This window comes from Ornithodoros turicata, chromosome 2, assembly GCF_037126465.1.
Source record: "Ornithodoros turicata isolate Travis chromosome 2, ASM3712646v1, whole genome shotgun sequence".
Classification (NCBI taxonomy): Eukaryota; Metazoa; Arthropoda; class Arachnida; order Ixodida; family Argasidae; genus Ornithodoros; species Ornithodoros turicata.
In genome coordinates this window covers 50,946,836-50,970,738 of record NC_088202.1, presented here as the reverse complement: position 1 = coordinate 50,970,738, position 23,903 = coordinate 50,946,836, and the positions used below count along the sequence as shown (strand labels likewise).

At 45.9% G+C, this 23,903-nt stretch overlaps 1 protein-coding gene across 1 annotated transcript in view; it reads left to right on the top strand.

Moving 5' to 3' along the window:
* LOC135383462 (CRISP/Allergen/PR-1-like) overlaps positions 1-23,722 on the top strand; it is a 71,334-nt gene extending 47,612 nt beyond the window's left edge. Inside the window, exons 6-7 of the mRNA XM_064612901.1 lie at positions 3,729-3,853; positions 23,336-23,722. Of these exons, the coding sequence (XP_064468971.1) occupies positions 3,729-3,853; positions 23,336-23,346 (136 nt within the window). The 3' untranslated portion in view covers positions 23,347-23,722. The remainder of the gene's footprint in view (positions 1-3,728; positions 3,854-23,335) is intronic.
* Positions 23,723-23,903: the final 181 nt, after the last annotated feature.

The window sequence follows — 23,903 nt, the reverse complement described above, 5'->3', positions numbered from 1 at the left end:
CAATGAAAACTTAGGACCTTATTGCGATTTGTTGGCCCGCTACAGCATGGTAAAAAAACGGGAAATGCATGTGTGTCAATGGGACGGACAATCATATCAGGCCCCTTTTCTCATTTTGGGATTTTTCGACTTACCCCCTTATTGCGTACAGAGGTTCAATTATTTTAAATTATTTATTTCAGTGCGAGGAGTAGAACAAGCAGCAATATTTCTGTCCTTTTTGCATACTTGCGTAACTACTTACAAAAAGAAAAAAAGAAACACACAGTACAATTATTTTAATGATTTATTTCAGTGCGAGGAGTAGAACAAATATTTCTTTCATTTTTCATGAGCTGAGACAATGTTTACGCAAAAGAGCGGAGCGAAGCGTCGAACTGGCCACAAATTTGGTAATGTAATGACATATCCATGAAGCATAATCGTCAAAACTACGCACTATGGTTTGCTATCGCCGCGTCATCGGAATTTAGGTTACCGGCCAGTCTCAAGATCGAGGTTCAAAGTTATGGTGACCACACGTGCCCTTACCGAGCGCCAATGTTGCGCCATCTCTTAAGCCCGAATCCCATAACAAGCGACACGCGGCAGATACACGCGATAAGCGACAAAATCGACGTCACTGCCGCCACACGAGCGTCAAAAAAGCTTTGTCGCGGCTCAATATTTCTGCATCTACTCCCAGTAGATATTTGTAGCATGTCGCTGAGTTCGTTGCCTGTTGTTTGACAAAACCAGCTAGATTTGGCGGCGTGAAACAAGAACTGAACGCGTGGGCAAGGGAGAGGGTGGAGAGGGCAACCAACAAAACTAGCAGACGAAGAAGTGGGCGGGGCGTTGGGTACTTCAACCGCAGCGCCACTGCGTTACGGCGAATATTACATAGCAACTTCATTACAATTTCTCCTCGTTTTGACGAATGAAATACTATTTTTGGTATATTTATGGCAATTTACAACTTAGCTCGAATAAAATAAGCATTGCTTCTCCAAAAACATCATTTGTCGGTGACGAAATGTCGCTGCTCAAATGGACCAGGAAGGAGCGCCATGACCAGACGCGACAGCGACAAATTCTGCAGCGCGTCGCGTGTCGCTTGTTATGGGGTCCGCGCTTTACGCGAGAGCAGAGGCTTCGAGGTCGTAGCTGTACCGGAAGAAGCAGACGACAGCGGCTCACATATCCCGAGCCGAGCGCTACCGATGCGCCATCTATTAGGCAAGAGCAGAGGCCGCAGCGCTCCGCCTCCCGAGTCCTCCTATTGGCGCGCCATTTGGGGGTGGAGCCTCCCTCGCTGGTAGCCAATCGTAGGAGCATTCCATGGATGAGTGGGCGGTCCCAATTGTAGGAGTTAAGTTGTCACTCACTATAGTACAAAGTTAGGAACACGACTCACAGCTGTGGCCTGACCCATACACAAGGACACAACGCGCATGACCAAAAGGATTACGAGCATTGCGTACCAAATTCGCGTTTAGATGGAATTTTGAATAACATTTGCAGCATGGCAGTTTTATCCCTCAACTCCTTCACGCCTTTCATATCATCCTTGTCCGAGACTCTCACGAAAAAAACAAAAAAAGAAGTCTCTAGACCGTTTTCCGAACCGGTTCTGAACAGTACTTTTCATTAGTTCCGGTTCCCGTTCACCACCAAGATGGTAAAAAAAATGCGTTTCGGGCTGGTTACCGTTGACAAAAAAAAAAAAAAAAAAAAAAGAAAACGAGAAAAAAGGAAGAAGAGGAAGAAAAAGCGGCGACGACGTTGTAATGAAACTTGTGTCTCGCAAGCACGTGTATGGTGTGTTCGTGGCTTATAGGGGGTGAAATATGCACCACACAGAAGGTATGTGTGGTGCTCGCGCGGCGGTGTTGCTGCAACATGCCAGTTGTGAGTATATGCGATGTGATTCTGTAAGTTGTGGCACCATTTGTTTCCACAGGGGACTTGTGTGTTGAGGAAATGCGCTATTTCTTTTCTTTATGGGCTATGTACGCCCCAAGGGCTGTTGCGGAGGGCCTATTTCTTCTTGCATGATAACCGTGGGGGCACAGAGTGCGTGTATGAATCGAACCCACATAACACGTCACACAGCTGGCATATTAGTGATGTAACCGTACAGTAAGCAATCACCACTATATTCAATGGTGCTATAAACATTGCACGTGCACAGAGTTGTTGTTGTTTTGGAAGATCATACGCTCTGGAGTTGACAGAACCCCACGCGAAAATCGCACACTGCGTTAATCTAAATCAGGAATAAGAGCATGGGGTAAGGAGTAATGTGACGGGTTACGGCTTTCGGAGGCTGACCAATGTTTTTGAAGGAAACTGTGTGTTGGAATCGGTGGAACCCTGCGCATATGTGATTAGCTGACTTAGCATAGGATGATTAATTTGTTGCGTTGCAATTTGTGTTAGACACGCTATTCGCGTACTTCGTAGTGGAAGATCGCTGTTCTATATAACGAACGAAATATTAGAGAAAACCGGTCTGATCCCGGTAGTTTTAGGGGAGGTGGGGCAAGACGAGATTGAAATTTGCAATTGAATATGGAATTTTTATTTTTAGAGTTTCTCAACAACAACAACAAAAAAAAAAGTAAAGGAAACGAGCCATAGGCACATTCTCAGAGGCTTAGTGCTTCTGATCTCTAAAATCAGAACGGACGTAGCCGGCTGTACAATAAACACACAACGAGAAATTCAAAAATGCAGATTATCTGCCCCAACCCTCGGGGCAAGACGAGACGTCGCGCGAGGCAAGACGAGACACGCCGTGGTAATGAACCATAGAAATTAGTTTTTGCAATCCAAGCACCTACACAGCCCCCTTGAGCCCACCGCCCACATATGATGTGCGATAAAATCACACAGAACCCAGCGCTATATTTTCGTTCACCGTCCTTTGCAAACAAGGCACCGCCAGTCTGGTGTGTCGCTGGTCGTTCGCTTTTGAGTGCGCTTCTGCTTTGCTGGAAACATCCTAAGGAAAGAGGAAAATTTGCTGGAGAATCCTATACAGTAAGCAAAAAAGGGAATCTCTGAGGAACAAGCATAAAGCCAACTGATAGTTGAGTTATCAGTTTCTAAATTACATCAAATTTAAATTGCATTAGATTTAAACTACATTAAGTTGTCGCGTCTTGCCCCGTGCATACCGTCCGATGCATAAATATTTTTAGTTAAACACCGGATAACCAAGAGTGCCCATATTTTGCATATATCTACATGAATGAATAAAGAAATAGGATGTATACTTACATTGACAGAATAAGCCTGCAACACGCTGCTGCACAGCTGACCAGAAAAGGACTACAGAAAATCGCTCCTTTTTTGCTGGTGTTTACATTCCAGGCAGGGGTAACGGAATTTTTTTTTTCTCTTCAACGCAAACACCAATCCGGATAATTCTCATTTGCAATAAAGCGGATATGCAGAGCCACCCATGAGTAACGTTCCAAGCGCATGGAGCAACGCGTCTCTGAGACAGGTGGCGCCAAGCAAAAAATGTCGCATCTTGCCCCACCTTACCATATCAATGTTACTAAAAAACAACTTTTCGGTACTGGGTAACAAAAGCACACGCTCATTTCTAAGTATGTTCATTTGCCGTTCGGGTAAAAGGCACATCGGCCTAACTCTGTAATGAGTGAGGAACATTTTCGTAATTTATGACGAAGTTCAGTACACCCCCAAAGTACGCCTATATGATGATATTTTGGCAGCGGTAACGTGTTGGGTCAGAAGGTCTTCATACCTGGAGAGCCTTGCAGTGCATGCCCGAAGAATACCTGTTGTTCCACACTGTGTGCTGGAACACTCCACAAGCATGGAAGCCCTGGTCTTTGCAGTAAGTGATTTAAATGCATTCACAGCTTGCGCATACAATCATGTTTCCTTGAGATTTGACAAACCTACGCAGCGATTGATGACGCCGCTTGCCTCGCCATTGTAGTAAATTTGACAGGACGAGAAGTCGTGTGAATTAGTGGATACTGAGGAGGCAAAACTGCGCTCAGTGCATTCAGCGGTTGGAGCTGAGTGCGCGTGTTCTCGTGATGCATTTGTAAGGTATAAATCGCTAGCAGTCTACGTGAACCACGGTTCAGAGCGTCCCTTTAAAGAACTCATCAATGCGTTTCAAATTTAGATAGTATAGCTGGACGTTTCAAAACCTGGTAGTGGTAAAACATGAGGCAATTATGTTTGGACTGTTATCTTTAGAAAGCTTTTAGCAAGCATTTTTGCCAAGTTGCCAAGTGCTACAAGGATAGTTTTCAGCTGACTCATTAATATGAGCAGAAAGAAATGATTTTGCGACTAAATTTTCTATTAATATTGTCAACTGCGTGCATAAGTACTTGGAAGGAAAGTACCGAAAAAAAAAAGTACCTAAAGTACAGTACAGAGCACACAAGTTCGAATGTATTGCAAGTAAAGCACGAGTATGATAAATATAATTAAAGTAGCACTTGAGTACTTGATACTGCCAAGTGGTGATGGTGACGAGACTGGCTTGCCGTTGTTTGCCTAACTTGTGTGGATAGCGTCACGACTGTATCCAGGACGAGCTGAGGTGGTATGATATGTAACGTAGTCAAAGTTACCAGTAGTTTATTGGTACCACTTAAACCGTTCAGTGCGGGCTCCAGACTGTGTTATCTCCATTTTTCTTTCTTCCCCCTCACCTCGGTGTACTCCTTTCTCTTTCGCCCCCCTGGCGAGTACGCGGCAACACACTCCCGCTACGATGCCGGCGCCAAGGAAGACAACGTCTCGGTGTATATATGTACCATCTGTGAAAACAGATGACTGCTTTATATACAATACAATGACTATTTACATGTGGTGAAAGAAGCGAGCACTGTAGGTTTGGACGAAGTCCGCAATAAGTCCTAGATTCATTTTAAGTTTCTCAACGTGAACGAAATCTGTTCCTCTGCGATCACCGTATTCCATCTCGTACAAAACCGGAGACACTTTTGACAGAATGCAATGTGGCCCATCATAGAGAGTAGTCTTCTTGATTCCCGTTGGTGGAGTCCACGGACTGAAACCGAAACGAATGTCGGTTCGCTTACGATTCAGTGTCAGAACTCCGAAAGCGGTTTCGGTTACGAGCTTCGCTTTAATATTTGCGGTTACCGGTAACCAAACAGTTGAACTTGTATGTTTTCGGGTTTCCCTAGGATGTACCTGAAGGCTGCGTGGATGTCGCAAAATGAGCTACAATGTGCAAACGGGTAAAAATGAACATATTTATCTGTTGCGCTCGTAAACGGTGGTGCAGTGCCATCAGCCAGGTCGAAGAAAGAGTGAACATTTTCTTTTGCACTTTTGCCGTTCGCGACATTCGCCCTAACATAATTTGTTGCAGTCTCTACTATCTCGTGCACATTCAGTCAAGCTTCTTTCTGAAGCTTTTTGCTGGCTCCGTTTTACTTTGTGAATAACCAGACATTCATTACGCTCGTGCTGTAACAGGCTAAAAGGCAAGAAAAACTGCATGCGTTGGGCAAACGCATGTGGAACGCTTCGTACCTTAAATGATCACACAATAATACAGTTCATAACTCATCAGGGATGTACGCGGAATGCATGCCATACGATGCGTGTGCCGATTATGGATCCAAGCGCATAAGATGGTGTGTTGTCTACATAACTTCCAAATGAAAAACAGATGACGAAGAGATCTACTTTAGGAGAAGCACGTGGCTACACCACTAATCAGAGTTGTAAAGCCATACAAATATCCCATCCAGAGTTGTTCGTGTTCAGGCTTGAACCGATTCCTATGAACCGGTAACCGAGATAAAAAATGTTGGGTTCAGGTTACGGTTTCGGTTAATTGCCGATGGTGAATTGCGGTTACGTTCCCGTTACGGTTCTCGAAAACATTTGAGTTCCAAGCGGTTTTCGGTTCGGTTCCGGTTTCAATCTCTGTCCTCAACAGCAGAAGTTGGTACAGCTTGGGACAAAAGTTTACGGAACACCGTGGTGTCGCATTCCTCCAATGGAGCGACAACCTAGCAGCAAAAAGGAGTGGGCATACATACTGAGAGATGGATAGAATTGCCCGCCACCCGTTTCCTATTCGATCGCCTCGTGATAGCTAGCAGGGAAGCGCTCCGATGAAGAAATACGCAAGTGGCGTGTTCCATGAACTTGTGTCCCAAGCTGTACTTAGCGAATAGCACGTCGTGTCGGCGCCTGTCGAATAGGGCTTCTGTTTCTCCCGAGCCAGCTTAATGTGCTTTGAGACCAGCTTCCGTGCCTCTCCCAGAATGGTCGGACTGCGACCGCGTAGTCTGATACTTGCTCCAAATCAACCAACTGCTTCAGCGTGTGGACGACATGCCCGCGTGATGACGATCGAAAGTTAATATGTAGGCTGGTCACTGCTAGGATTGCTAAGAAGTCCGAAAAATAAGCTTTGTACTTGGGAAACTTTTTACTTTCCGTGAAAGTGCCTCTGGGATGTAGGACATCATCCAGCGTACAATTCTTACAGTGTACAAGGTATTTTTCCCGCACCGAAGCATATGCACTACAATGAAGCAGGATGTGTTCGATGTCTGCCGTTTGCTGACAGTGTCTGCAATTTGTGTTGTCCAGGGGGCCAATCTTGTATAATTGTGACTTTGTGATTTCCTGTTCGCAACCTGAAAAGTAGGTTTCGCGTATTGCGGGAAAGTCTTTTCAACGGAGATCTTGTCGAAATTTTGCAGGATGTCCTGTATCCCAGGGTGCTGCGTATTTTCTGTCGCTATCTCCCGGGTTGGCAAACTGGGGATACTTTTGTGTTGCGCAGCAGATGTTAGTTGGTCCGCCCTTTCGATGCCACTGATGCTGTAGTACGTGTAAAGGCATTAATTGCGGGGGTTATCTCTATCGACTGACTTATGATGGCCACGTGATGTTCTGATACAGTGTGCTAGAATACTATTGAACGTGGGATTCATCACCATTTGGAGAGCGCTACGCGAGTTCGTGAGCATGACAGCCTTGGTGATTCTCTTGACATGCACCGCAGCTCCTGCATGAAACATTGGCAGAAGAGCTTCAAGTACTTTCCATGACTGCATGCTCGATCGCCACCAGTCCGGTCTCTCCGCTCTTTCAACCTATGTTATAGCACATGTGATGGATGAACGTACTCTTTTATCAAATGTTTTACATTGCGAGTATGAGTTAAACCGCTTTGTACTGCTGGTTGGATTACATATCGCGGCGGTCACGTGACGCGCGTTTTCAGCAGACGCTGTAAAATGTCACACGCGTCCAGATTTCGAACGACAGTTCCCTCGCATATTAAGATACGCGCGTGAAATTTCAGTACGTGATAGAGGAATAACTTTTCTATCGTCTGACGTCAAGACCGCGTTTGTGGACCACTTGACAGGCAAGATTGTGTGGATGTTACATGAAACTGCGCGCCGTTCACAATAAGCGTAGCACGTCAATTGCGGTCGATGAGGCCAGAGCCAGGGGCATTTCCATTCTGCGTACCAAATTTCACATGCGTACAGCAAGAAGTGAGCGAGAAATGGCATTTCAAAATATTGGGTAATTCTGTGATACGGTGCGTCTCGAACGTTTGGATTACGCTCTAGGGGGTCACGTACGTGACGCGCAATTTCTGACCACGCGATTGCGCGTGAGTCTGCCCTTAGGCCGCGTACCCACTGGCGGTAGAGATGTTCGCAACCGCCTGCCGCTTGCCGCGCGTTTGCATGCCGCCCCAACACAGGGGTGGCATCCAATGCATTGCTCCGTAGACGAAAGCGTGCTGGGCGAACGAAATGCATCCTGGACAGGTCCTGGTCGCACGTCACAGCAAACGTCAAGGCACACGTGACCTTAAAGATGGCGGCGCCCGCGAACGGCGGCCAAACCGTTTGTAAACAATGCGGTTGTTGTTTCTGGACGACGTTTTGGATGTTTTTCGATCACGGTAATTAGTTTTATCCGATAATCTCGCAATAAAACGCGCAGTTTTACACATAAAGCCTCGTATTGTTGACAACTTCCAAAGATGTGATGACGACCGCGCGTTAAGACTTACCGAGCCGATGCGATGTACTTAAACTAAGGTGAAATGGGCTACCATGTTGCGGAAGAAGCACCACATAGTTTACGCTGGCAAAATACGGTCATCTGTTGGTGTTATGACGGCGAAAATATGTCGGTAAGCGGCAAAACGACATGTAAACAAAGTCACATGACCTCAAAATGACGTTTTCTATGACGTGCGACCAGGACAAGGTGGCAGTTTTGCCAAAAGCACCCGCTTGAAGGTAGTTACAACAATGGCGGGTTTGTGTCACCCCTGTGCGCCCCAGCGATACTGCCTCCGCCCGCGTGGCTCTCCACAGCGAGAGCTTCTGAGACCGTGTTTGACAAGATGGCGAACGACAGCGAAGTCGAGCTATAGGCCAGTTGCAAAATGTGGTCGGCAACACTGTGGGGGCCTCGGGAATTCGAGCAACACTGTGCAGATGCCGCCATTGTGGATGAGTGGTGTACTCGAGCCGCTTCACTCACAACCCAACGCAGTGGTGCGAGCAGTTTTGGTGTCGCGATGGTGTGTCCACTACCTTTGCGACCTTTGCAGAATGCTGTTTTCCCAATAACGGGATGGAGCAGGGACCTTTCCGTCATACCGACGTTGTCCCACAAAAGCATCCGAGACTTCTATGTCCGCAGATCGGGCACCGAGAGGAGTTTTGACCGTGGATACAACTTTCACGTGGAATCGTACGTCGACCTCAGTTCACTGAAGATGAAGGCACCTCCATTCAATCCGTCGATTGGAGGAAGGTGAAAGAGGGTGGTGCAGTGGTTCCAAAAGTTGCGAGACCTAGGGAGCGGCTTGTGCACCCTAAAGACGAGCACGAACAAGAAAATACAAAGCAAATGCTTGCAACTCACTAGCTCTCGATTGACCCTGAAAATCAGTTTGCAAAGGCCCTTCTAATGACACCTGCACATGAGCACACAAAAACGAGATTTGGCTCGGCATCAGTCCTATCACCCCTGAGCTACCAGCAGTCAATTTTACCACAAAATTTTGATGCACTAGTGTCTGGTGTCTTTCCTGCTTGCCAAACCACAACGGCCATCCCACCCATTAAATTTTTTGAAACTGCCACAGCTTGGGACCCTCCACTTTGCCTCAGGGAAAGCCTTGTTGTGCAGGTAACTTTAATATTTCATAGCTTCAAGCAAATTGGCACATGAAGCATTAATTTCTCCAGAATACTTGCATGTTTCACAATTATTTATTACAAACATTGCATGGTGTCTGTGTTACAGAAGCTACTGAAAACACGTGAAGCAGCAGGGGCTCTTGAAAAAGGCACCCGGCAACAGTCTAAAAGCTCGATGTGGCACCACGAGAGGATGCACCGTGTGACATCTTCGCAGTTTGGTGTTGTCTTGAAGCGCAGAGAGTGGACCCTGAAAGGGCTCCAAAACTTCACAAGTCAGAAGGACCTCTCCAGAGTACCTGCAATCAATTAATGATTCATTTGTTTATAATTTGGCTTTTTATTTTTGCTTACTTAGAAATAATGTACATAACCTCAAAATACTCTCATAATTTGCTCACTGCGCTGATAAAATGACAACCTGCAACTGACACCCATCTGAATTTGTACATGTTTTGCAGGTATGGAATCTCTAACGAACCGCTAGCCGCACAACGGTATGGAGAAGTGCTACACAAGATGGGCCACAATGCTGTGGTCAGTGGTTGTGGACTCCTCGTTAACCCCCGCTTTCCATGGCTTGGGGCATCACCAGACCGTGTCATATACGATCCAGTTGAGGGCTCCTATGGTGTGGTTGGGATTAAGTGTCCATATTCGCTACGTGAGCACCAGGGTTGTGACCTCGCAGAGCTAGACTTTTGCTGCCGTGTGAATGACAGTGTGCCAGAACTGAAGCGAGACCACCAATACTACTTTCAGTTGGCTGGACAGATGGGTGTCTCAGGCATGAGTTGGGGTGACTTTGTTGTTTATGGAATAGACTTTATTCTTATAGAAAGGGTGAGGTTTAATCCCAGCGAGTGGGAAGGCATACGAGAAGTGCTCGACAATTTTTATTTCAAAACTTTGCTGCCATACTTGGAAGGCACTACACGGGCCTCTTCTACGTCATAACTGCAATGGATGAGGGGTACTACCGCTTAAAGGTCAGCTACGCCGATTTCCCGATGTGTTGAAACGGTTGTGATATTCAGAACGAGCACATCCAACTGCCCCCGAAACGCACCTTCGTTTCTCAATTTTGTCTTCCTATTACGAAAATTAATTCATCAAAGAAACCAAAACAAGCCATGGGCGCAGCCATTTTTGTGACGTAGATGGGATAAACCTGCTCCATCTACGTAGATAGATAATCGTGCGTCTGATTGGATGAAAGCTGAGGCTTTCTTTGACTTCCCTGGTGTCTTCTCCCGTTTGCGAGGAAATCCAGTTATGGCCACCGGCTACGATGAGCGTTTCGTCCGAGGTAATCCCGAGAACTATTGAATGACGGAAACAACAACCGCGAACTCACCTCAACATCATTTTCGGCGTGAAATTGTGATTCTGTGCTCGAGAACTTCGCAGTTCAACCGTTCAGCTGCCATTCCCGTCAACCCGTTTGCTGCTTTTACTACAAGTGCAGGAATGGGAGCGATTGAGCAACAACGTGAGACTTGGTGATCGTTTGAGCATATACCTGCAGAGGACTGGTCTTCAAAGAAAGACGGCAGCATTTCCGCCCATGCACATCGTAGCGATTTCCAGGCTTGTTACACGAGATACATATATTGTGCAGCATCATAGCGCGACTGCAATGAACGACGTAGGAATGTATCGTGACCACTCGAACTGCATTCGTTGAACCATTCGTCGGTTATATGAAAGTGCTCATTAGAGTTGCCCCGCACAAAAAGTGTTGGATGTAGCTTTGTAGTGTGTTGGCCGAGAGCCCTTATACGTATTTTTTGCATGTTTACTTGAGTGTGCGCATTGTTCTATACCACATTATAGAACCATATATATACCATATTTCATTCATAATAGTTTCGCAAATAAACACGTACGGGTCGATCTCATATTGCTTTTGAGTTAGGCATAGTGTCTTCAGATCAGGGTATGTGTATCCTGTTTGCTGGGCCGAACAGGTGTTATTAAGGGTAGTGCAACATTTCCCACTTCTTGAACCATGCTAACATTGCCAGAATAAGGAACATTACACTGTGCTGTGTATTCCACACTCAGTTGTCTCGCGACGTAAACCCCCAATTATTATATTGGGTGCTCCACATGTTCAACCAGTCAGCACTTCCCATATCCTATTTTTTTAAAACATGTGCTTAAAATTGCACAACTGCCACTCAAGTAACTTTGCCACCAAATTAGTCAGTTTCAAAAGGTATATCACAAATTTAATAACCTTGGTGGAAATGGTTGATGGTGTCCTCTGCCTTGTACGGTGCACTTCATAGCAAAATACACAATAGTCCAAATGTTTTCCTTGTCCACAAATGCCCTGTCAAAGCTGAAAGACTCTTATCAAAATGGGGAAGCGGGCTTGCTTGTCCAGAGAAACAAATATGAAACTGCAGTGCTCAACGTAAATAACTGCATGCTCAGCAAATAAGGCTGGTGATGCCGAAGACCTAATATTTCTAGGTTAAAAGGAACAAAGGAGAAAAAACCACTGCAGCGTATTAATGTTGTTTCAAAAGTATAACACCACAAAATTTGTGAGAGTCAGTTGGTGTATTTAGTTATGTTGGTCACCTCCTGCACCAATTTTTAATAAGATTCAAATGCGTTGCTACCAACCAGGATCTAAGCCTGACCTATGATCTAATAATAATAATATCTACCTATGACCTATATGGACCTTCACCGCTAGTTTGGTCTAGGTTTCACACGTGGCTTCTAGTGAAATTCGAAGCTGCTCTGTAGAGCTGACAGGAGACTTGCAGAGTAGAGAATTTATTTATATTTTCCAAAGAACATGTAAAAAACAATGTGCTGTATCAACTGCATTCAAAGAAATACAAATATACTTTGTTTTAGCTATGTGCATATTAGCAGATTACAGGTGACCGATGACACAAAATGGGCGTCAAGGGTGAGGACACAAGAATACTACCACTGCAGGCACTGTCCTGAAATTCTAAGTTACCATTTGTCAGAAAGCAATGACCACGCACAGCCTAAGGATCATATTGAGCTCCTTCCATTATTCTTTTTATTGACAGCATGTTGGCTGCCATCCAGTCCATGAAAGTGACCCTTATCGTTGAAAGAACGGTTCAACAGCAAGCGAGCTGGTGATAGTGTCCATGATGGCGAGACCTGAAGAGGAGATACAAGAAGGGACATAAACACGCTATGTTGAGACATTGTATATGTCCCTTCCTATCCCTCGTCTCAGGGGCTTTCGCTATGGACCTTCATGATGTTTCCTTCGGCAAACTTTACGTATTTTTATGTAGAATTCTGAAGGTACAGCCAGGCGCTGTTAGCAAATCACACAGTACTTTTCTTGAATCAAGAATCCATAGAAGGTATACAGTCATCTTCAGCATTGCACACATCTATGGGACATGTTAATCACTTTGGAATGTCACAGACATGTCATGGAGGCCGGCACATGATTAGTGGTGTTGAACCGAACTATTTGTCATAGTTTAGGCATAAAAAGCAGTTTTGTCACCTGCATGTTGAGACAGATGCATCTCTACATACTTTGCCATGACACAAATATATGAAGCAACAAATGTACCCTCTACTTTATTATGGTTATTAGTCAACACTGCCAAGAATGTGGGAACACAGTCTTGTACCACCTACACTCTTCAAAATGACCTTCACACACGACACACTGTAGGTCAACGAGACTCCAGAATGATGTCATCACCCTCCCCATTAGCTGAAAACATTTTTCTACAACCTTGCATAAGGGGAAGTTAGTACAAGAAACGCACATATTCCTTTTTTGAGCAAATCAGTATTCAGAGCGTTACCATACTGTGGTAGGCCTGCAGTGCATTACGTGGTACAGCACACACTGTAAAAAATTTCACCGTAGAACATGTCCTCCATTCTAATGACAGTCTTCTCCAGTTTTTCAAACTGCCATTTCCCATAGTGCTTTATGGTATGACACAGTATTTCTAAATCTTTACTGTAGTTTACTGGTTGTAGCAGAAAAAAGACACCACTGTTTCCGATCACAGGACGCAAGCCATAAGTGCTATACGGAAACAGTACATGCTGCTCTCTAGCAGTTGTTCGTGTTTGGACATGGTATGGTGCATGCAGGCTAAATTCCATGGTTAAAATATCTAAACGTGAGCAACTGTTAGATTACATGATGTAGAATGCTCTATAGTACAGTTAAACCTCCAAAGTCGGACACCTCCCTACCTCGGACTACTCCCCATGATTTCATTGCACGGGCAGGCTCCCATTGAAACTACATGGGGACGAAATTCCCTATGTCGGACACCTCCCTATCTTGGAAGTAAGATAGGGTTTTCCCTGCAAAGTCGGACAAAACCCTGGCCAAATTACCTCAATAACGGCCCATCTTTGCACTAAAAAGACCCAAAATGAGCCAGTGGCCTTGACTTTTTCCCCCTTTTTTTCCCCTATACTGGTCTCAGCATTTTGTTGCTTTAGTTTTTAGAGTCCAAAAACAAGTGCTGTCAGTCACCATTGTAATTCTTTATGTGAACACTTGTCTTCAGTTTGTCTAGAGCCTTTGAACGAGCACTGTACCAAAGCTATGAGAAGTGGGCTGACGCTTCAGAGACAAGTCCTTGCTGCTCGAAAAGCTCCAGAGGTAACGCCATTGAGTAGAATCTGAACGGAATTGAATATACTAAAATCAGTAATAATTATCAGTGAAGAGTGGGTAGAGGTACCACTAAGGACCTTAAATTGAAGAAGGGGGACATTTCTCACAGCTCTGATCTCTTCCATTTTTTGTTGCCGTCATATTCTGTAACTCGGACACCTCTATAAGTAGGAGACGCTTCGGCTGCACCGCGGGTGTCCAACATAGGAAGGTTTCACTGTATTTATGTTCCGTGTCATGTGACCACAAACAATATATGCTTTTGCTCATGCTGCACAGCACGGGCGAATTGAGCTGCATGTGAGGATAATAACATGAAACCCGAGACGCGGAGGAAAAGGCATGACTTTACGGTCTCTGTGTCAGTTGTTTCATGTTGTAATTGCGTACCAGCTGGCCTGTACCTGAGAATAGGTTTGATGCATTGTACACGCACCATAGACATGCAGTATGTGGTGTGTTGTGATAGTAATGCCACTGCCAATTGAAGAATAATGCTCCAGGTGGATTGTTTCGGTACAATCTTGAACAATGCATACCAAGGGGGTAGGGCAAGGGGTAGGGCATCTGCGTGACAGGTTTACCTGGAAGTAAGAATGTAAATGTTAGCTGAAGTCATTGAATAATTAACATTATCAATATACTGCTGCAGATGATACAAACAATAGCACACAAGATGCTCCGATATGTTCTGCAGGAATGTCTCTGTACTCACAATATTAGTACAGCAGCTACAGAAAGGCATAAAACAAGTTTTTGTATACATGATACCACTTGAATGCAACACAAGCTTCTGCTGCACTGCCAGAACACCACGGCGGACAGATTTACCTTACTTCACTTGAGAAAAAGTATGTACTGTTGCACACATGATGCTGTTTGAATGTCTCGAAAAGCAATTTATGACCGAAGGACATCAACTGGAGGATTTCGATTTATCTTAGTCGAAACTGAGAAAAAGTATGTACTGTTGCACACATGAAACTGCTTGAACTGCCCTTGAGCGCTCTGGAAGAACACCTTATTTGTGACCAAAATACAGCAGCTGACCCAACATTGAATTTATACCTTACTCAAAATACACAAGATGTGCTGCCGTGCATATGATCCGATGATACTGCTTAAATGTACTCTGAAAGCGCTGGCACCTCAGGTATGGTTGCTCTAAGCTAGCGAGCAACAGCAAGTGTGTACGAACACAAGAAGTCGAGCAGAAGTGATGGAATGCACTCGATTAATCAGAAAATGAAATATCTCAGTACCAGGTGTCACTGTTCCGTCAACAAAAACAGATGAACTTTCAAGGGGCGTCTGGTTTGCACTGGTGACAGCCTTAAGTCAGCTTGAAACCCAGACGGTGATAGTTGAGACGTGGAGTGCAAGCTTTTCGGTAGTGCCAGAATGCCTGCGAAACCATTTAACAAATAAGGCGATTCCAAATCTGTACTGAGAATACACCCGCTGGGGCGTAATCTCTAAAGGATGAAGCAGTAACTGACAGATAGCGTATTTTTCTCTTCTACGTGATGCAATTTGCACCGCATGACTGACTTGTCTAACATTACGCGTCTTACCTTTATCTGCTGCCTAGTCCTGCCCCTGCAATCTCCTGCTGCAGATAAGGTTGGCACAGCATCTCGGACGAGACATCTTCGGCTTCTTGTGAAACAAGTTGCGCATTGCTTCCGTTACATTCGTATGAGCCAGATGAACAGATCAAACCGCTGCTTTCGAAGGTGGCACCCAGTCGGAGTTGTAACCGATTGTTGCAGTCAATAGATTTCTCTTTCGCCTTTCGGAAAATTGTGGTTTGAAACATTGGAACTGCATGCTGAAGTGTTCTTGCAGACGGGAGCAAAACGCTCACGCATTCTCCGCACGCGGCACAGAACACGAATCACACCAGGAAGTCTGTACGGGCCTAGCAAATGCTTTGCAGTCGAAGGAAGCAAAACTCACGTTCCTCGTGGGTTCAGTGAAGTCCAGAAATATACTGGCTCCCTAATAGCGAACTGTTTATCACTTCCCAAATGTGAATATGCGCAGCAGACGGCTCGGCAGAAGAAACTGGCCGGCTTGGCGGAAGAAACTAAGCCAAAAGTCATGCCAAGCCGGAGCGCGGGCAGACCACGAATGTGTCGTCGACACAGGGTTTGCGGGCCACAAGACGGGATGTCAGTGAAACTAAAAATTCACTTTTTCGGAAAACCGCGAGGAGTTTGGAATAACTATTTTGCATACATAATCAGTGTTCCCTTATGAACACATCGTGTGAGTACCATTCCATTCTGTAACACTCGAAAATCGGCGTAGCTGAGCTTTAAGACTCTTGATGAGTAGAAATGTCAATAAATGTTTTTGCTGCTGTTTAGCTGTTCACACGTTTCCTTCATCAGTTAACTGATCACGTTTGTTCCGCACACTTCACTTCTGGTCAATTCTAACATAGTGCTATGCCCACTTACAAAAGAAGTACTTACCAACACAGCCGTTTAGTCTCCACAACACACATCCTCTAGAAGAGGTGCCTGAAAATTGGTAAGGATGGTACATATCGTTCACATCTGATTTGCCAGTGGCACCAGGGAAATTCGAATTGGGCGGTCAAATACATGGTATCCCTTGATTCGTTGAATTCTTGTCTCCACATGTATTCGCAGTGCAGCAATGTTTTGTGTTTCCTGCACCTCTTCTTGGGTGAACTGGTCACGCACAAGGAAAGGTGGAATGTTCAGTGCCACGCCTTTGCTGTGTAGCACGTCAGCTATCCTAAAGCCTTTGTCTGCCATTATAGAATCACCCACATCGAACGGCAGCCTCAAAAAGCCACTTTTCAGCACACACTCCCTGTCTGACGTACTTCCTGTGAGCAGTTCAGAAACAAAAGTGACCGTTCCATTTGGAGAAATGCCAACAAGCCCCTTGAATGTGTGTGCAGATTTGTAGTGAGAGTAGAGTCCTGACTGCGTGACAAATGATGTGGGTACGTCACATTTAATTTCTGTGGCGTCCAAAATGACACGTGTTGATGGGTACATGTCCTGAAAGGCAAGTGGCATGCTCTCGTCCACTGCCTGTCGTGAGAGCCAAAGTGGCAACTGCCCCAGTTGCAAGTAGATAAAATCAACCCATGTCGAAAACATTCTTGAAACAGTGCTGACAGACACACCAAATAGGCGCCCAAGGTGCCGGTGAAACACACCAAGCCTAAGCTTCACGAGCACAAGAAACAGTCTGTTCTCCACGCTGACCTTTTGAGGTCTGCCAGCCTGTTCACTGTTTAGAAGGCTGCTTGCACCTTCATTTCTCCTTACATTCTTCCCATTTTCCCCTGGGTCAAGAAACTCCAGTAGAGACAGAAAGTGGTTATAACTTGGAAGGCCTGTGTAAAACTGAATGTCTTCATCATTTTCTTTGAACTGTTCAATCCCAAAAGGACTCACTTCTTCACGCTGTAGCAGGCGAGCTGACAACGAAGCACATTAATTTCACTTGTCTGATTCTTCAATTTGAGTTCAAGGTGGTCGAGCTCCACTTTCCTTGCCATCTCCGATGCCTTAGCCGCTGCAAGCTCTTGCTCTAGCTGGGCTATTTTTTCCGTGCATGCACATTCTTTGACTGACTCTGTCACAGCAACAGTTGGCAGTTCTTCCAACGTGCCTGGGAATGACCCAATAGGTTCATCCTCTTTGTTGCTTTCCGTTGCCCCATGCTCCTCGCTTGGCTCCTGAGTCTCTGCAGTGCATTGCCTCTCAACTCCTTCAACAACCTCCTGCGTACTGGCCATGTCGCGCAATCTCCTTTTTGATGCTGCATGGGTGGCGATGTCCTTTGGCGAGGTGGCTTTCTTGCGGGCTTGGTTTCACCAAACGAAAACACAGACGGCACAGCAAACTGCTGTAGATGCCGGTGACCATTTGCCACATTTGCTAGGAAATCTGTTTCCAGGAAGTGGTGGGAGCAGACCTTAGTTGCATCTGAGACAGCAAAAAATGGCCCTTCATCACGCTTGATCGCAACAATCCACTTCTTGCGCAGGTCTGCGTCCTTGGGGAAACAGTGGTAGGATACCTGCATGTAAGAGAACTTAATCGTAGGTTTACATTTATTGATAGTTATGTCAATTAGGTAAATAAAGCAACCGTTCGTAATCATAAGTTAACTAGTAACCTAGACCACTACCATGCACATCCCTGCACTAACGCCGGCACACAGCAGCGCATCATACACATTACGATGGTTCAAGTTCATCATATACAGTCATTGCCATGCATACATCTCGTCTACTATGCCTGTAACTCGTGTAGGAGGTAACACGTACTACTTCGAGGCTGCAAGACATCTACTGCGAATGCTTTAGGCTGCACGAAAGCAAGAATGCATTTCTTACCTTGCATCCGGCTTTGTCGACGCGGCCGTGCTGTGTGCACAGCGACACACAGCAGTTCACGGGCATCGTGACAGACTTATAAAAGCCACATGTAGTAGAAGCAAGTCGAAGGTTTTAACATCGATAAGCGCGGGACGAGTCCACGAAGCAACTATAGCGTCTCTCAAACGTTACCGCGCTATAAGACTCATCAACAATGGCAGCTCTGAGAAGCTTCAGTTGGACTCCTCCAGATGGCGCTGCTCGGAAGGCAAATTTGCAAAGCGCCTATTGTTTGTAGTGAACGTTTCTGTTCTTACAACATCGCAGACGCAAGAAACCCAGGCTTTGGGTTCACTCGCTGTGGCGATAGCGCATTCTTTCCTTGTTAATAATGTTTAGCTTTCAACTTCCTGACACTAGTCAATACACTACACTTTACTTACCTGTACTCCCAAATTTTACTTCAGTGTAGGCCCAAAAAGTCATTTTAATGCGACGCTTTATAATGATATTTTATTTCCTTCATAAAAATTCGCCGGTTGAAAAACGTGAGCATCACTGCGACATTCCAGTCAACGACGCCGTCAATGCTCTCCGTGCGGGTGTCCGGAGAAAAACAAGAACGCACGCAACTTACGTTTACTTCCTGATTGGCCGAGCATGTGCGGATGCCACTAAAAATCGTTCACTGCGCGATCTCCAAAAAGCGGTAAGCGGAGATGGCTTTTCCCGCCCAGCGGCAAGAGTTTACCGCGCCGCGTTCGCATTTCCGCGCAGATTCTCCGCATGTGGGTACGCGGTCTTACATGGAGACTGCGGAAGGAAAATCGGTTGCAGGCTTCTGGGGGGGGGGGGGGGGGTCATTTTTGCGAGAACTGACGTGTTTCGAACGCAGCTACGGAATATCTCGACTGAAAATGGCGCAGACGTCACAAAACCGATTTTTGAATCGTGAGGAGCGGCGGCTCTGAGCCGCCGCTGGAAGAACGTGTTGCAAGTAACACTGGGCGGCCGTCCTGCATCACTGGGTATGCATCAGCTTGATTTGTGCTTGTCTGCATTCAACGCCTTGTAGTTTTCCCGTTATTTTCTCTCTTTTTTTTGTGCCATAATGAGAGATAAGGGAGGATGTGCGAGGAGTTTCATCAAAACTTGCGGCAACAAGTCGGTTTCTACTGTGTTGCTTATTTACACTCCCGAGAGATAAAAAGCGCGTCACCGTGTGTGGAAGGCAGCGCTCCGGAAGATTTGAGTCAGTGGAATAACTCGGCACAGAGCAAAATATGTTCACACCATTTCGAATCTGAAATGTTCAACATCAGAGCACGTCTGATGCACCAGCTATTTGTCTTCCAAAGAAAAGTGTTGCAGAGCCATGCTCTTCCAACGCTCTTCCCGTGTGCTCCTATGCTAACTCAATGGGGCGCGTGCGCAAAAAGAAGACTCAAAGAGGTATGAATATACAACGTGGTGTAGGTACTACCGCCTTTGAGAATCGATACAAGTTTAATAGAACCAAAAAGACATAGATTGTAGATGAGGCTCTGAAGATGGACTCGTTGTCAGACGCGGCGAACGCTCGTGCAACACTGATGTTGATGCCCACGTCCAACGGTGGCTCCGAAGAAGCTTCGTGGCACTCGTCCGAGTCAAACGAAATGGATACATGTTCGTAACAGCCTGAACACATGACGGAACACTGCTCCTACACCCCCATGACCAGCCGCGAGCACGCGTACTTCTGCTGCTTCTATTGCATCTACATACCCTGTGACGTCATGCGTGGTCTTCGCGCGGGCGCTCTGGAAAGGAAAGTTCTGACCACCTCCTGCTCCGACTGTGGTTCCGGTTTAGATTAGCTGATATTTCTGCATGATACTACGCGGAAGAGGGAAACCATTCCCATATCCGTTATTTGAGCGCCCAATATGTACCAAAAGCCTCTTTTATTATTTTCTTAAAGAACGTTCCGAAGTCTCCCTTGAACAGCCGATGCTGTAAAGGTTGCACTGGCTGGAGCGTGCATGTTGCACGGCCGCTCAAATCCAACGTGCGTCGCGGTTCATCGGTCTTTCTGTTCGCTCTTCGTTCGCTTCTAGGCTGAACCCACACTGGTATACTGCACTGCGCTGCACGAAAACGACCACCTGAATTCGGTGTTAGTTCAGTACATCGGAAGAACTCTACGAAAGCGATACGATAAAGGAAGCTGAGCAATGTGACGTCCTCCTCTTTACAAGAAGAAACAGGGCGATTGGCTTATCAAGTTTTCGGAAGCGTTATCGTAAACTCCTTCCGCCCTACTAAAACTCGCTATTACAGTGCGCCCCAAACGTATTGCAATGGGTTTCTTAACGATTGTGTACTACTCGAATTGCTAAAAGCTGTTCGACGTTACTGCGTTGACGGTACACCGTCTAATACCCATGTCACACGGGCAGCGCTATCAGCGGTTAAGGCTACCGCGGTTACACGTGACCGCCGTTCGCCGCAGTCACACGGCCGACCGCACGGAGGTTACGCCGCTAACCGCCGTTATTGGAAACTTGAGCTAGGCAACTTCGGTTTCGGGAGGCAACATGGAGGAAATAAACTAAGGAGAGGGCTAGCACAGAGCAGAGCCGTATATTAAAAGGGAGTCTGGCCATTGGGAGGAGTCACAAAAAGAGGCTCGACTTGTCAATCACAGTTTCGCTCCACTGATTGGTTTGCTCTTTATCAAGGGGGTCGCCATGACACCTCACTGCCACCCAAAATGGCGACGAAAACAAACACAGTGAAGCGGGGATTTCGTGACAAAAAATTTTCACATACTAACCTGATTTTACGCTGCAAATGTGCATCCTAATATAAATTTCCCGGAAATCAGTTTCAACTTATGCTCATCCATCGATATCTAACTGAAAATAATACGTTTTTTCGCCGGTGTTAGGCCTAGTGAACACGGCGATCACAACGAAATCATAACAAAAACGGCGCTGTGCTGTACAATCTTATATTTAACAGCTGGATTTCATGGATCTAAACATTATTGCCTCTTATATTCCAACTATTCATGTAGATTTGTTTAAAAATCATACCGACAACAGAACGTGTCCCAGCAGGTGGTTCTACCGGTAGCGGTACAACGACGGAAGCAGACGACAATTCCCGACGTGCCTTACGCTCCCTAGGTGGAGCTTATCAAATTTGCACCAACAATTCAGTACTTTTGCAGATTGCGAGTGGTATCCATTTCAATCCCATCCAATCCACTTGCCACCCAAAATGGCGCTGCCCATGTTGGATAGGGGGGAAAATAGTGAGGATAGGCTGATTGATAGCGCCCCATATTTCAAGACTTCATTGGTCGGAAAGCTGAAAAAGTGGGTGGAGCTTCAGGTATAGGCATGACCCATTAATGGCCAGACTCCCTTTTAATATACGGCTCTGGCACAGAGGGCCATGGGACTCCTCTAGCGGTTGCTCCTGGTAATACCACGCATATCTAGACACGGGGGTCGCATCCAATGTATTGCTCCGTAGACGAAAGCGTGCTGGGCGAACGCAACGCATCCTGACAAGGTCCCGGTCGCATGTCACAGCAAACGTCAAGGCACACGTGACCTTAAAGATGGCGGCGCCCGTGATCAGCGGTTGTTGTTTCCGCGTGACGTTTTGGATGTCTTTCGATCACGGCAGTTTTTATCCGATAATCTCGCAGTAAAACGCGTAGTTTTACACAGAAGGCCTCGTACTGTTGACGACTTCGAAATATGTAATGATGACCGTGCGTTAAGACTCGGCCGATGCGATGTACTGAACTATGGAGAAATGGGCTACCATGTTGCGGGAGAAGCACCGCTAGTTTACGCTGGCAAAATACGTTCATCTCCTGGCGCTACGACGACGAAAATATGTCTGTAAGCGGTAAAAATACATGACCTGAAAATGACGTTTTCTATGACGTGTGACCAGGACAAGATGGCAGTTTTGCCAAAAGCACCCGCTTGAGGGTAGTTACAACAATGGCGGGTTTGTGTCACCCCTGTGCAACTATATATAGATGCCCAGTGACGTGATCCCCACATGTTTCGGTGTTATGGCGGTCTGCGCGGAGGCTTGGTAGCAAACCTCATCTTCAGCAAAGCTCCTACCTTCAAGGAGTCCATTTGCACAATAATTTGAAGGTTATGAGGTGTTTCAACATTTGCCGCCTGATAAATCACAGAAAAAGGTCAGCAAAACAGAAAAAAAAAAAAAAAAAAAAAACGGTAGTGTCACGATGATGTACGTACGTCTTCTAGCTATTTAGTGATTCATTGCTTCCACACAGAGCTTATCTGTTTTGTGTTTCAAGGGGTATGATAACTTCTAACTCCAAAGATATGTTATGAAAGCGGAAGCAAGTTATTTGGCCGCAAGTTATTCGGCTCGTTTCTGTATGCAGGTGAGATACGCCGCGGCCATGGAGGACGCCGTGTTTTATGACGTATTGCGGTGACGCTTATGAGTCATGTACGTGTGTGGGCAACTAACCAAAATGCCATGCGCGGGCAGAGGACGTCCGCTTGCATTGGGAGAAGCGCTTAGGGCATCTCCTTAGTTTCTTTCCTCCATGGGAGGTAACCACGGTTTCGCGATTCCGATTTCCCGACGTCAACACGCGTGTAATGACATTTCCCGCAAATAATCACGTGCGTACCGTGAATTTAATGATTGTTCAGTCTTTTAATTACCGCTATATCCCTATCTTTTCATGATATACAGAGTAATCAAAATATACCTGGCGCTTGTGTCACAATCACGTGGTCATTGCTAACATGTCACAAACTGCCGTGTGACAACGACAAACTGTGGTTCACGATAACCGCGGTTTGGTTGGGTAGCGACGGTTAAGCGTAACCGCGACAAGGGTCACAAGGGTATTGCAATGATTCGCTGTGAGCGGACGTAACACACAAGCGCAACAGTAAACAGAGAGTCTGAACCAACCTTACGGCAAACCCGGAAGCTTGCATGGCTCAACTTTGCATATTGTGCATAGGCTCTACGTGTATACGAGGTTCATACAACACAACCTAATCAGGCTACTTTTTGTTTCAGGAATGTTATAGAATTTTGCTCAGTGGCGGCATGTGTGGCAGCAGGAGAAGCACACCGACGATTGATATTCTGACAGCAGAAGTCTGGGACATCGAAGGGAAAATTCGCTGCTGATACAGACCCCTTACCGCGTTCTAAGTATCAAGAGTTGACAGTCAAGTTGACAAAATAAGCTCACAAACTCTCTAACAAACTCTCACAAAGGATAACTTGTGCAGCGGTTTCCTTCCGACCAACAATGTGGAAAGCATGTTAGAGGCTATGCCTTTCTCATCGCGCACTGGTGAAAGCTACGACAAATAGGTGTCGTGCCTATATTGACATTAAATATCAAAGAAGAGTGTGTAATAAAAATATTGTTCCTGTCAGTCTAGGACGACCAATGCATACGCTCTTTGTAACTCAAACGTTGCCTTGCAGAACGCATTGCTTCCAGACTAGCACAACGTAGAGGGGAGGTATGGTGGGATTAGAGCACGTTTCTGTAAGTCTGCATGTGTCTGGTCGTAGTCCCATAAGCCCACCCGACAGGAGTCCATAAGCTACGAGTAGGCAGCTTTTGAATGAC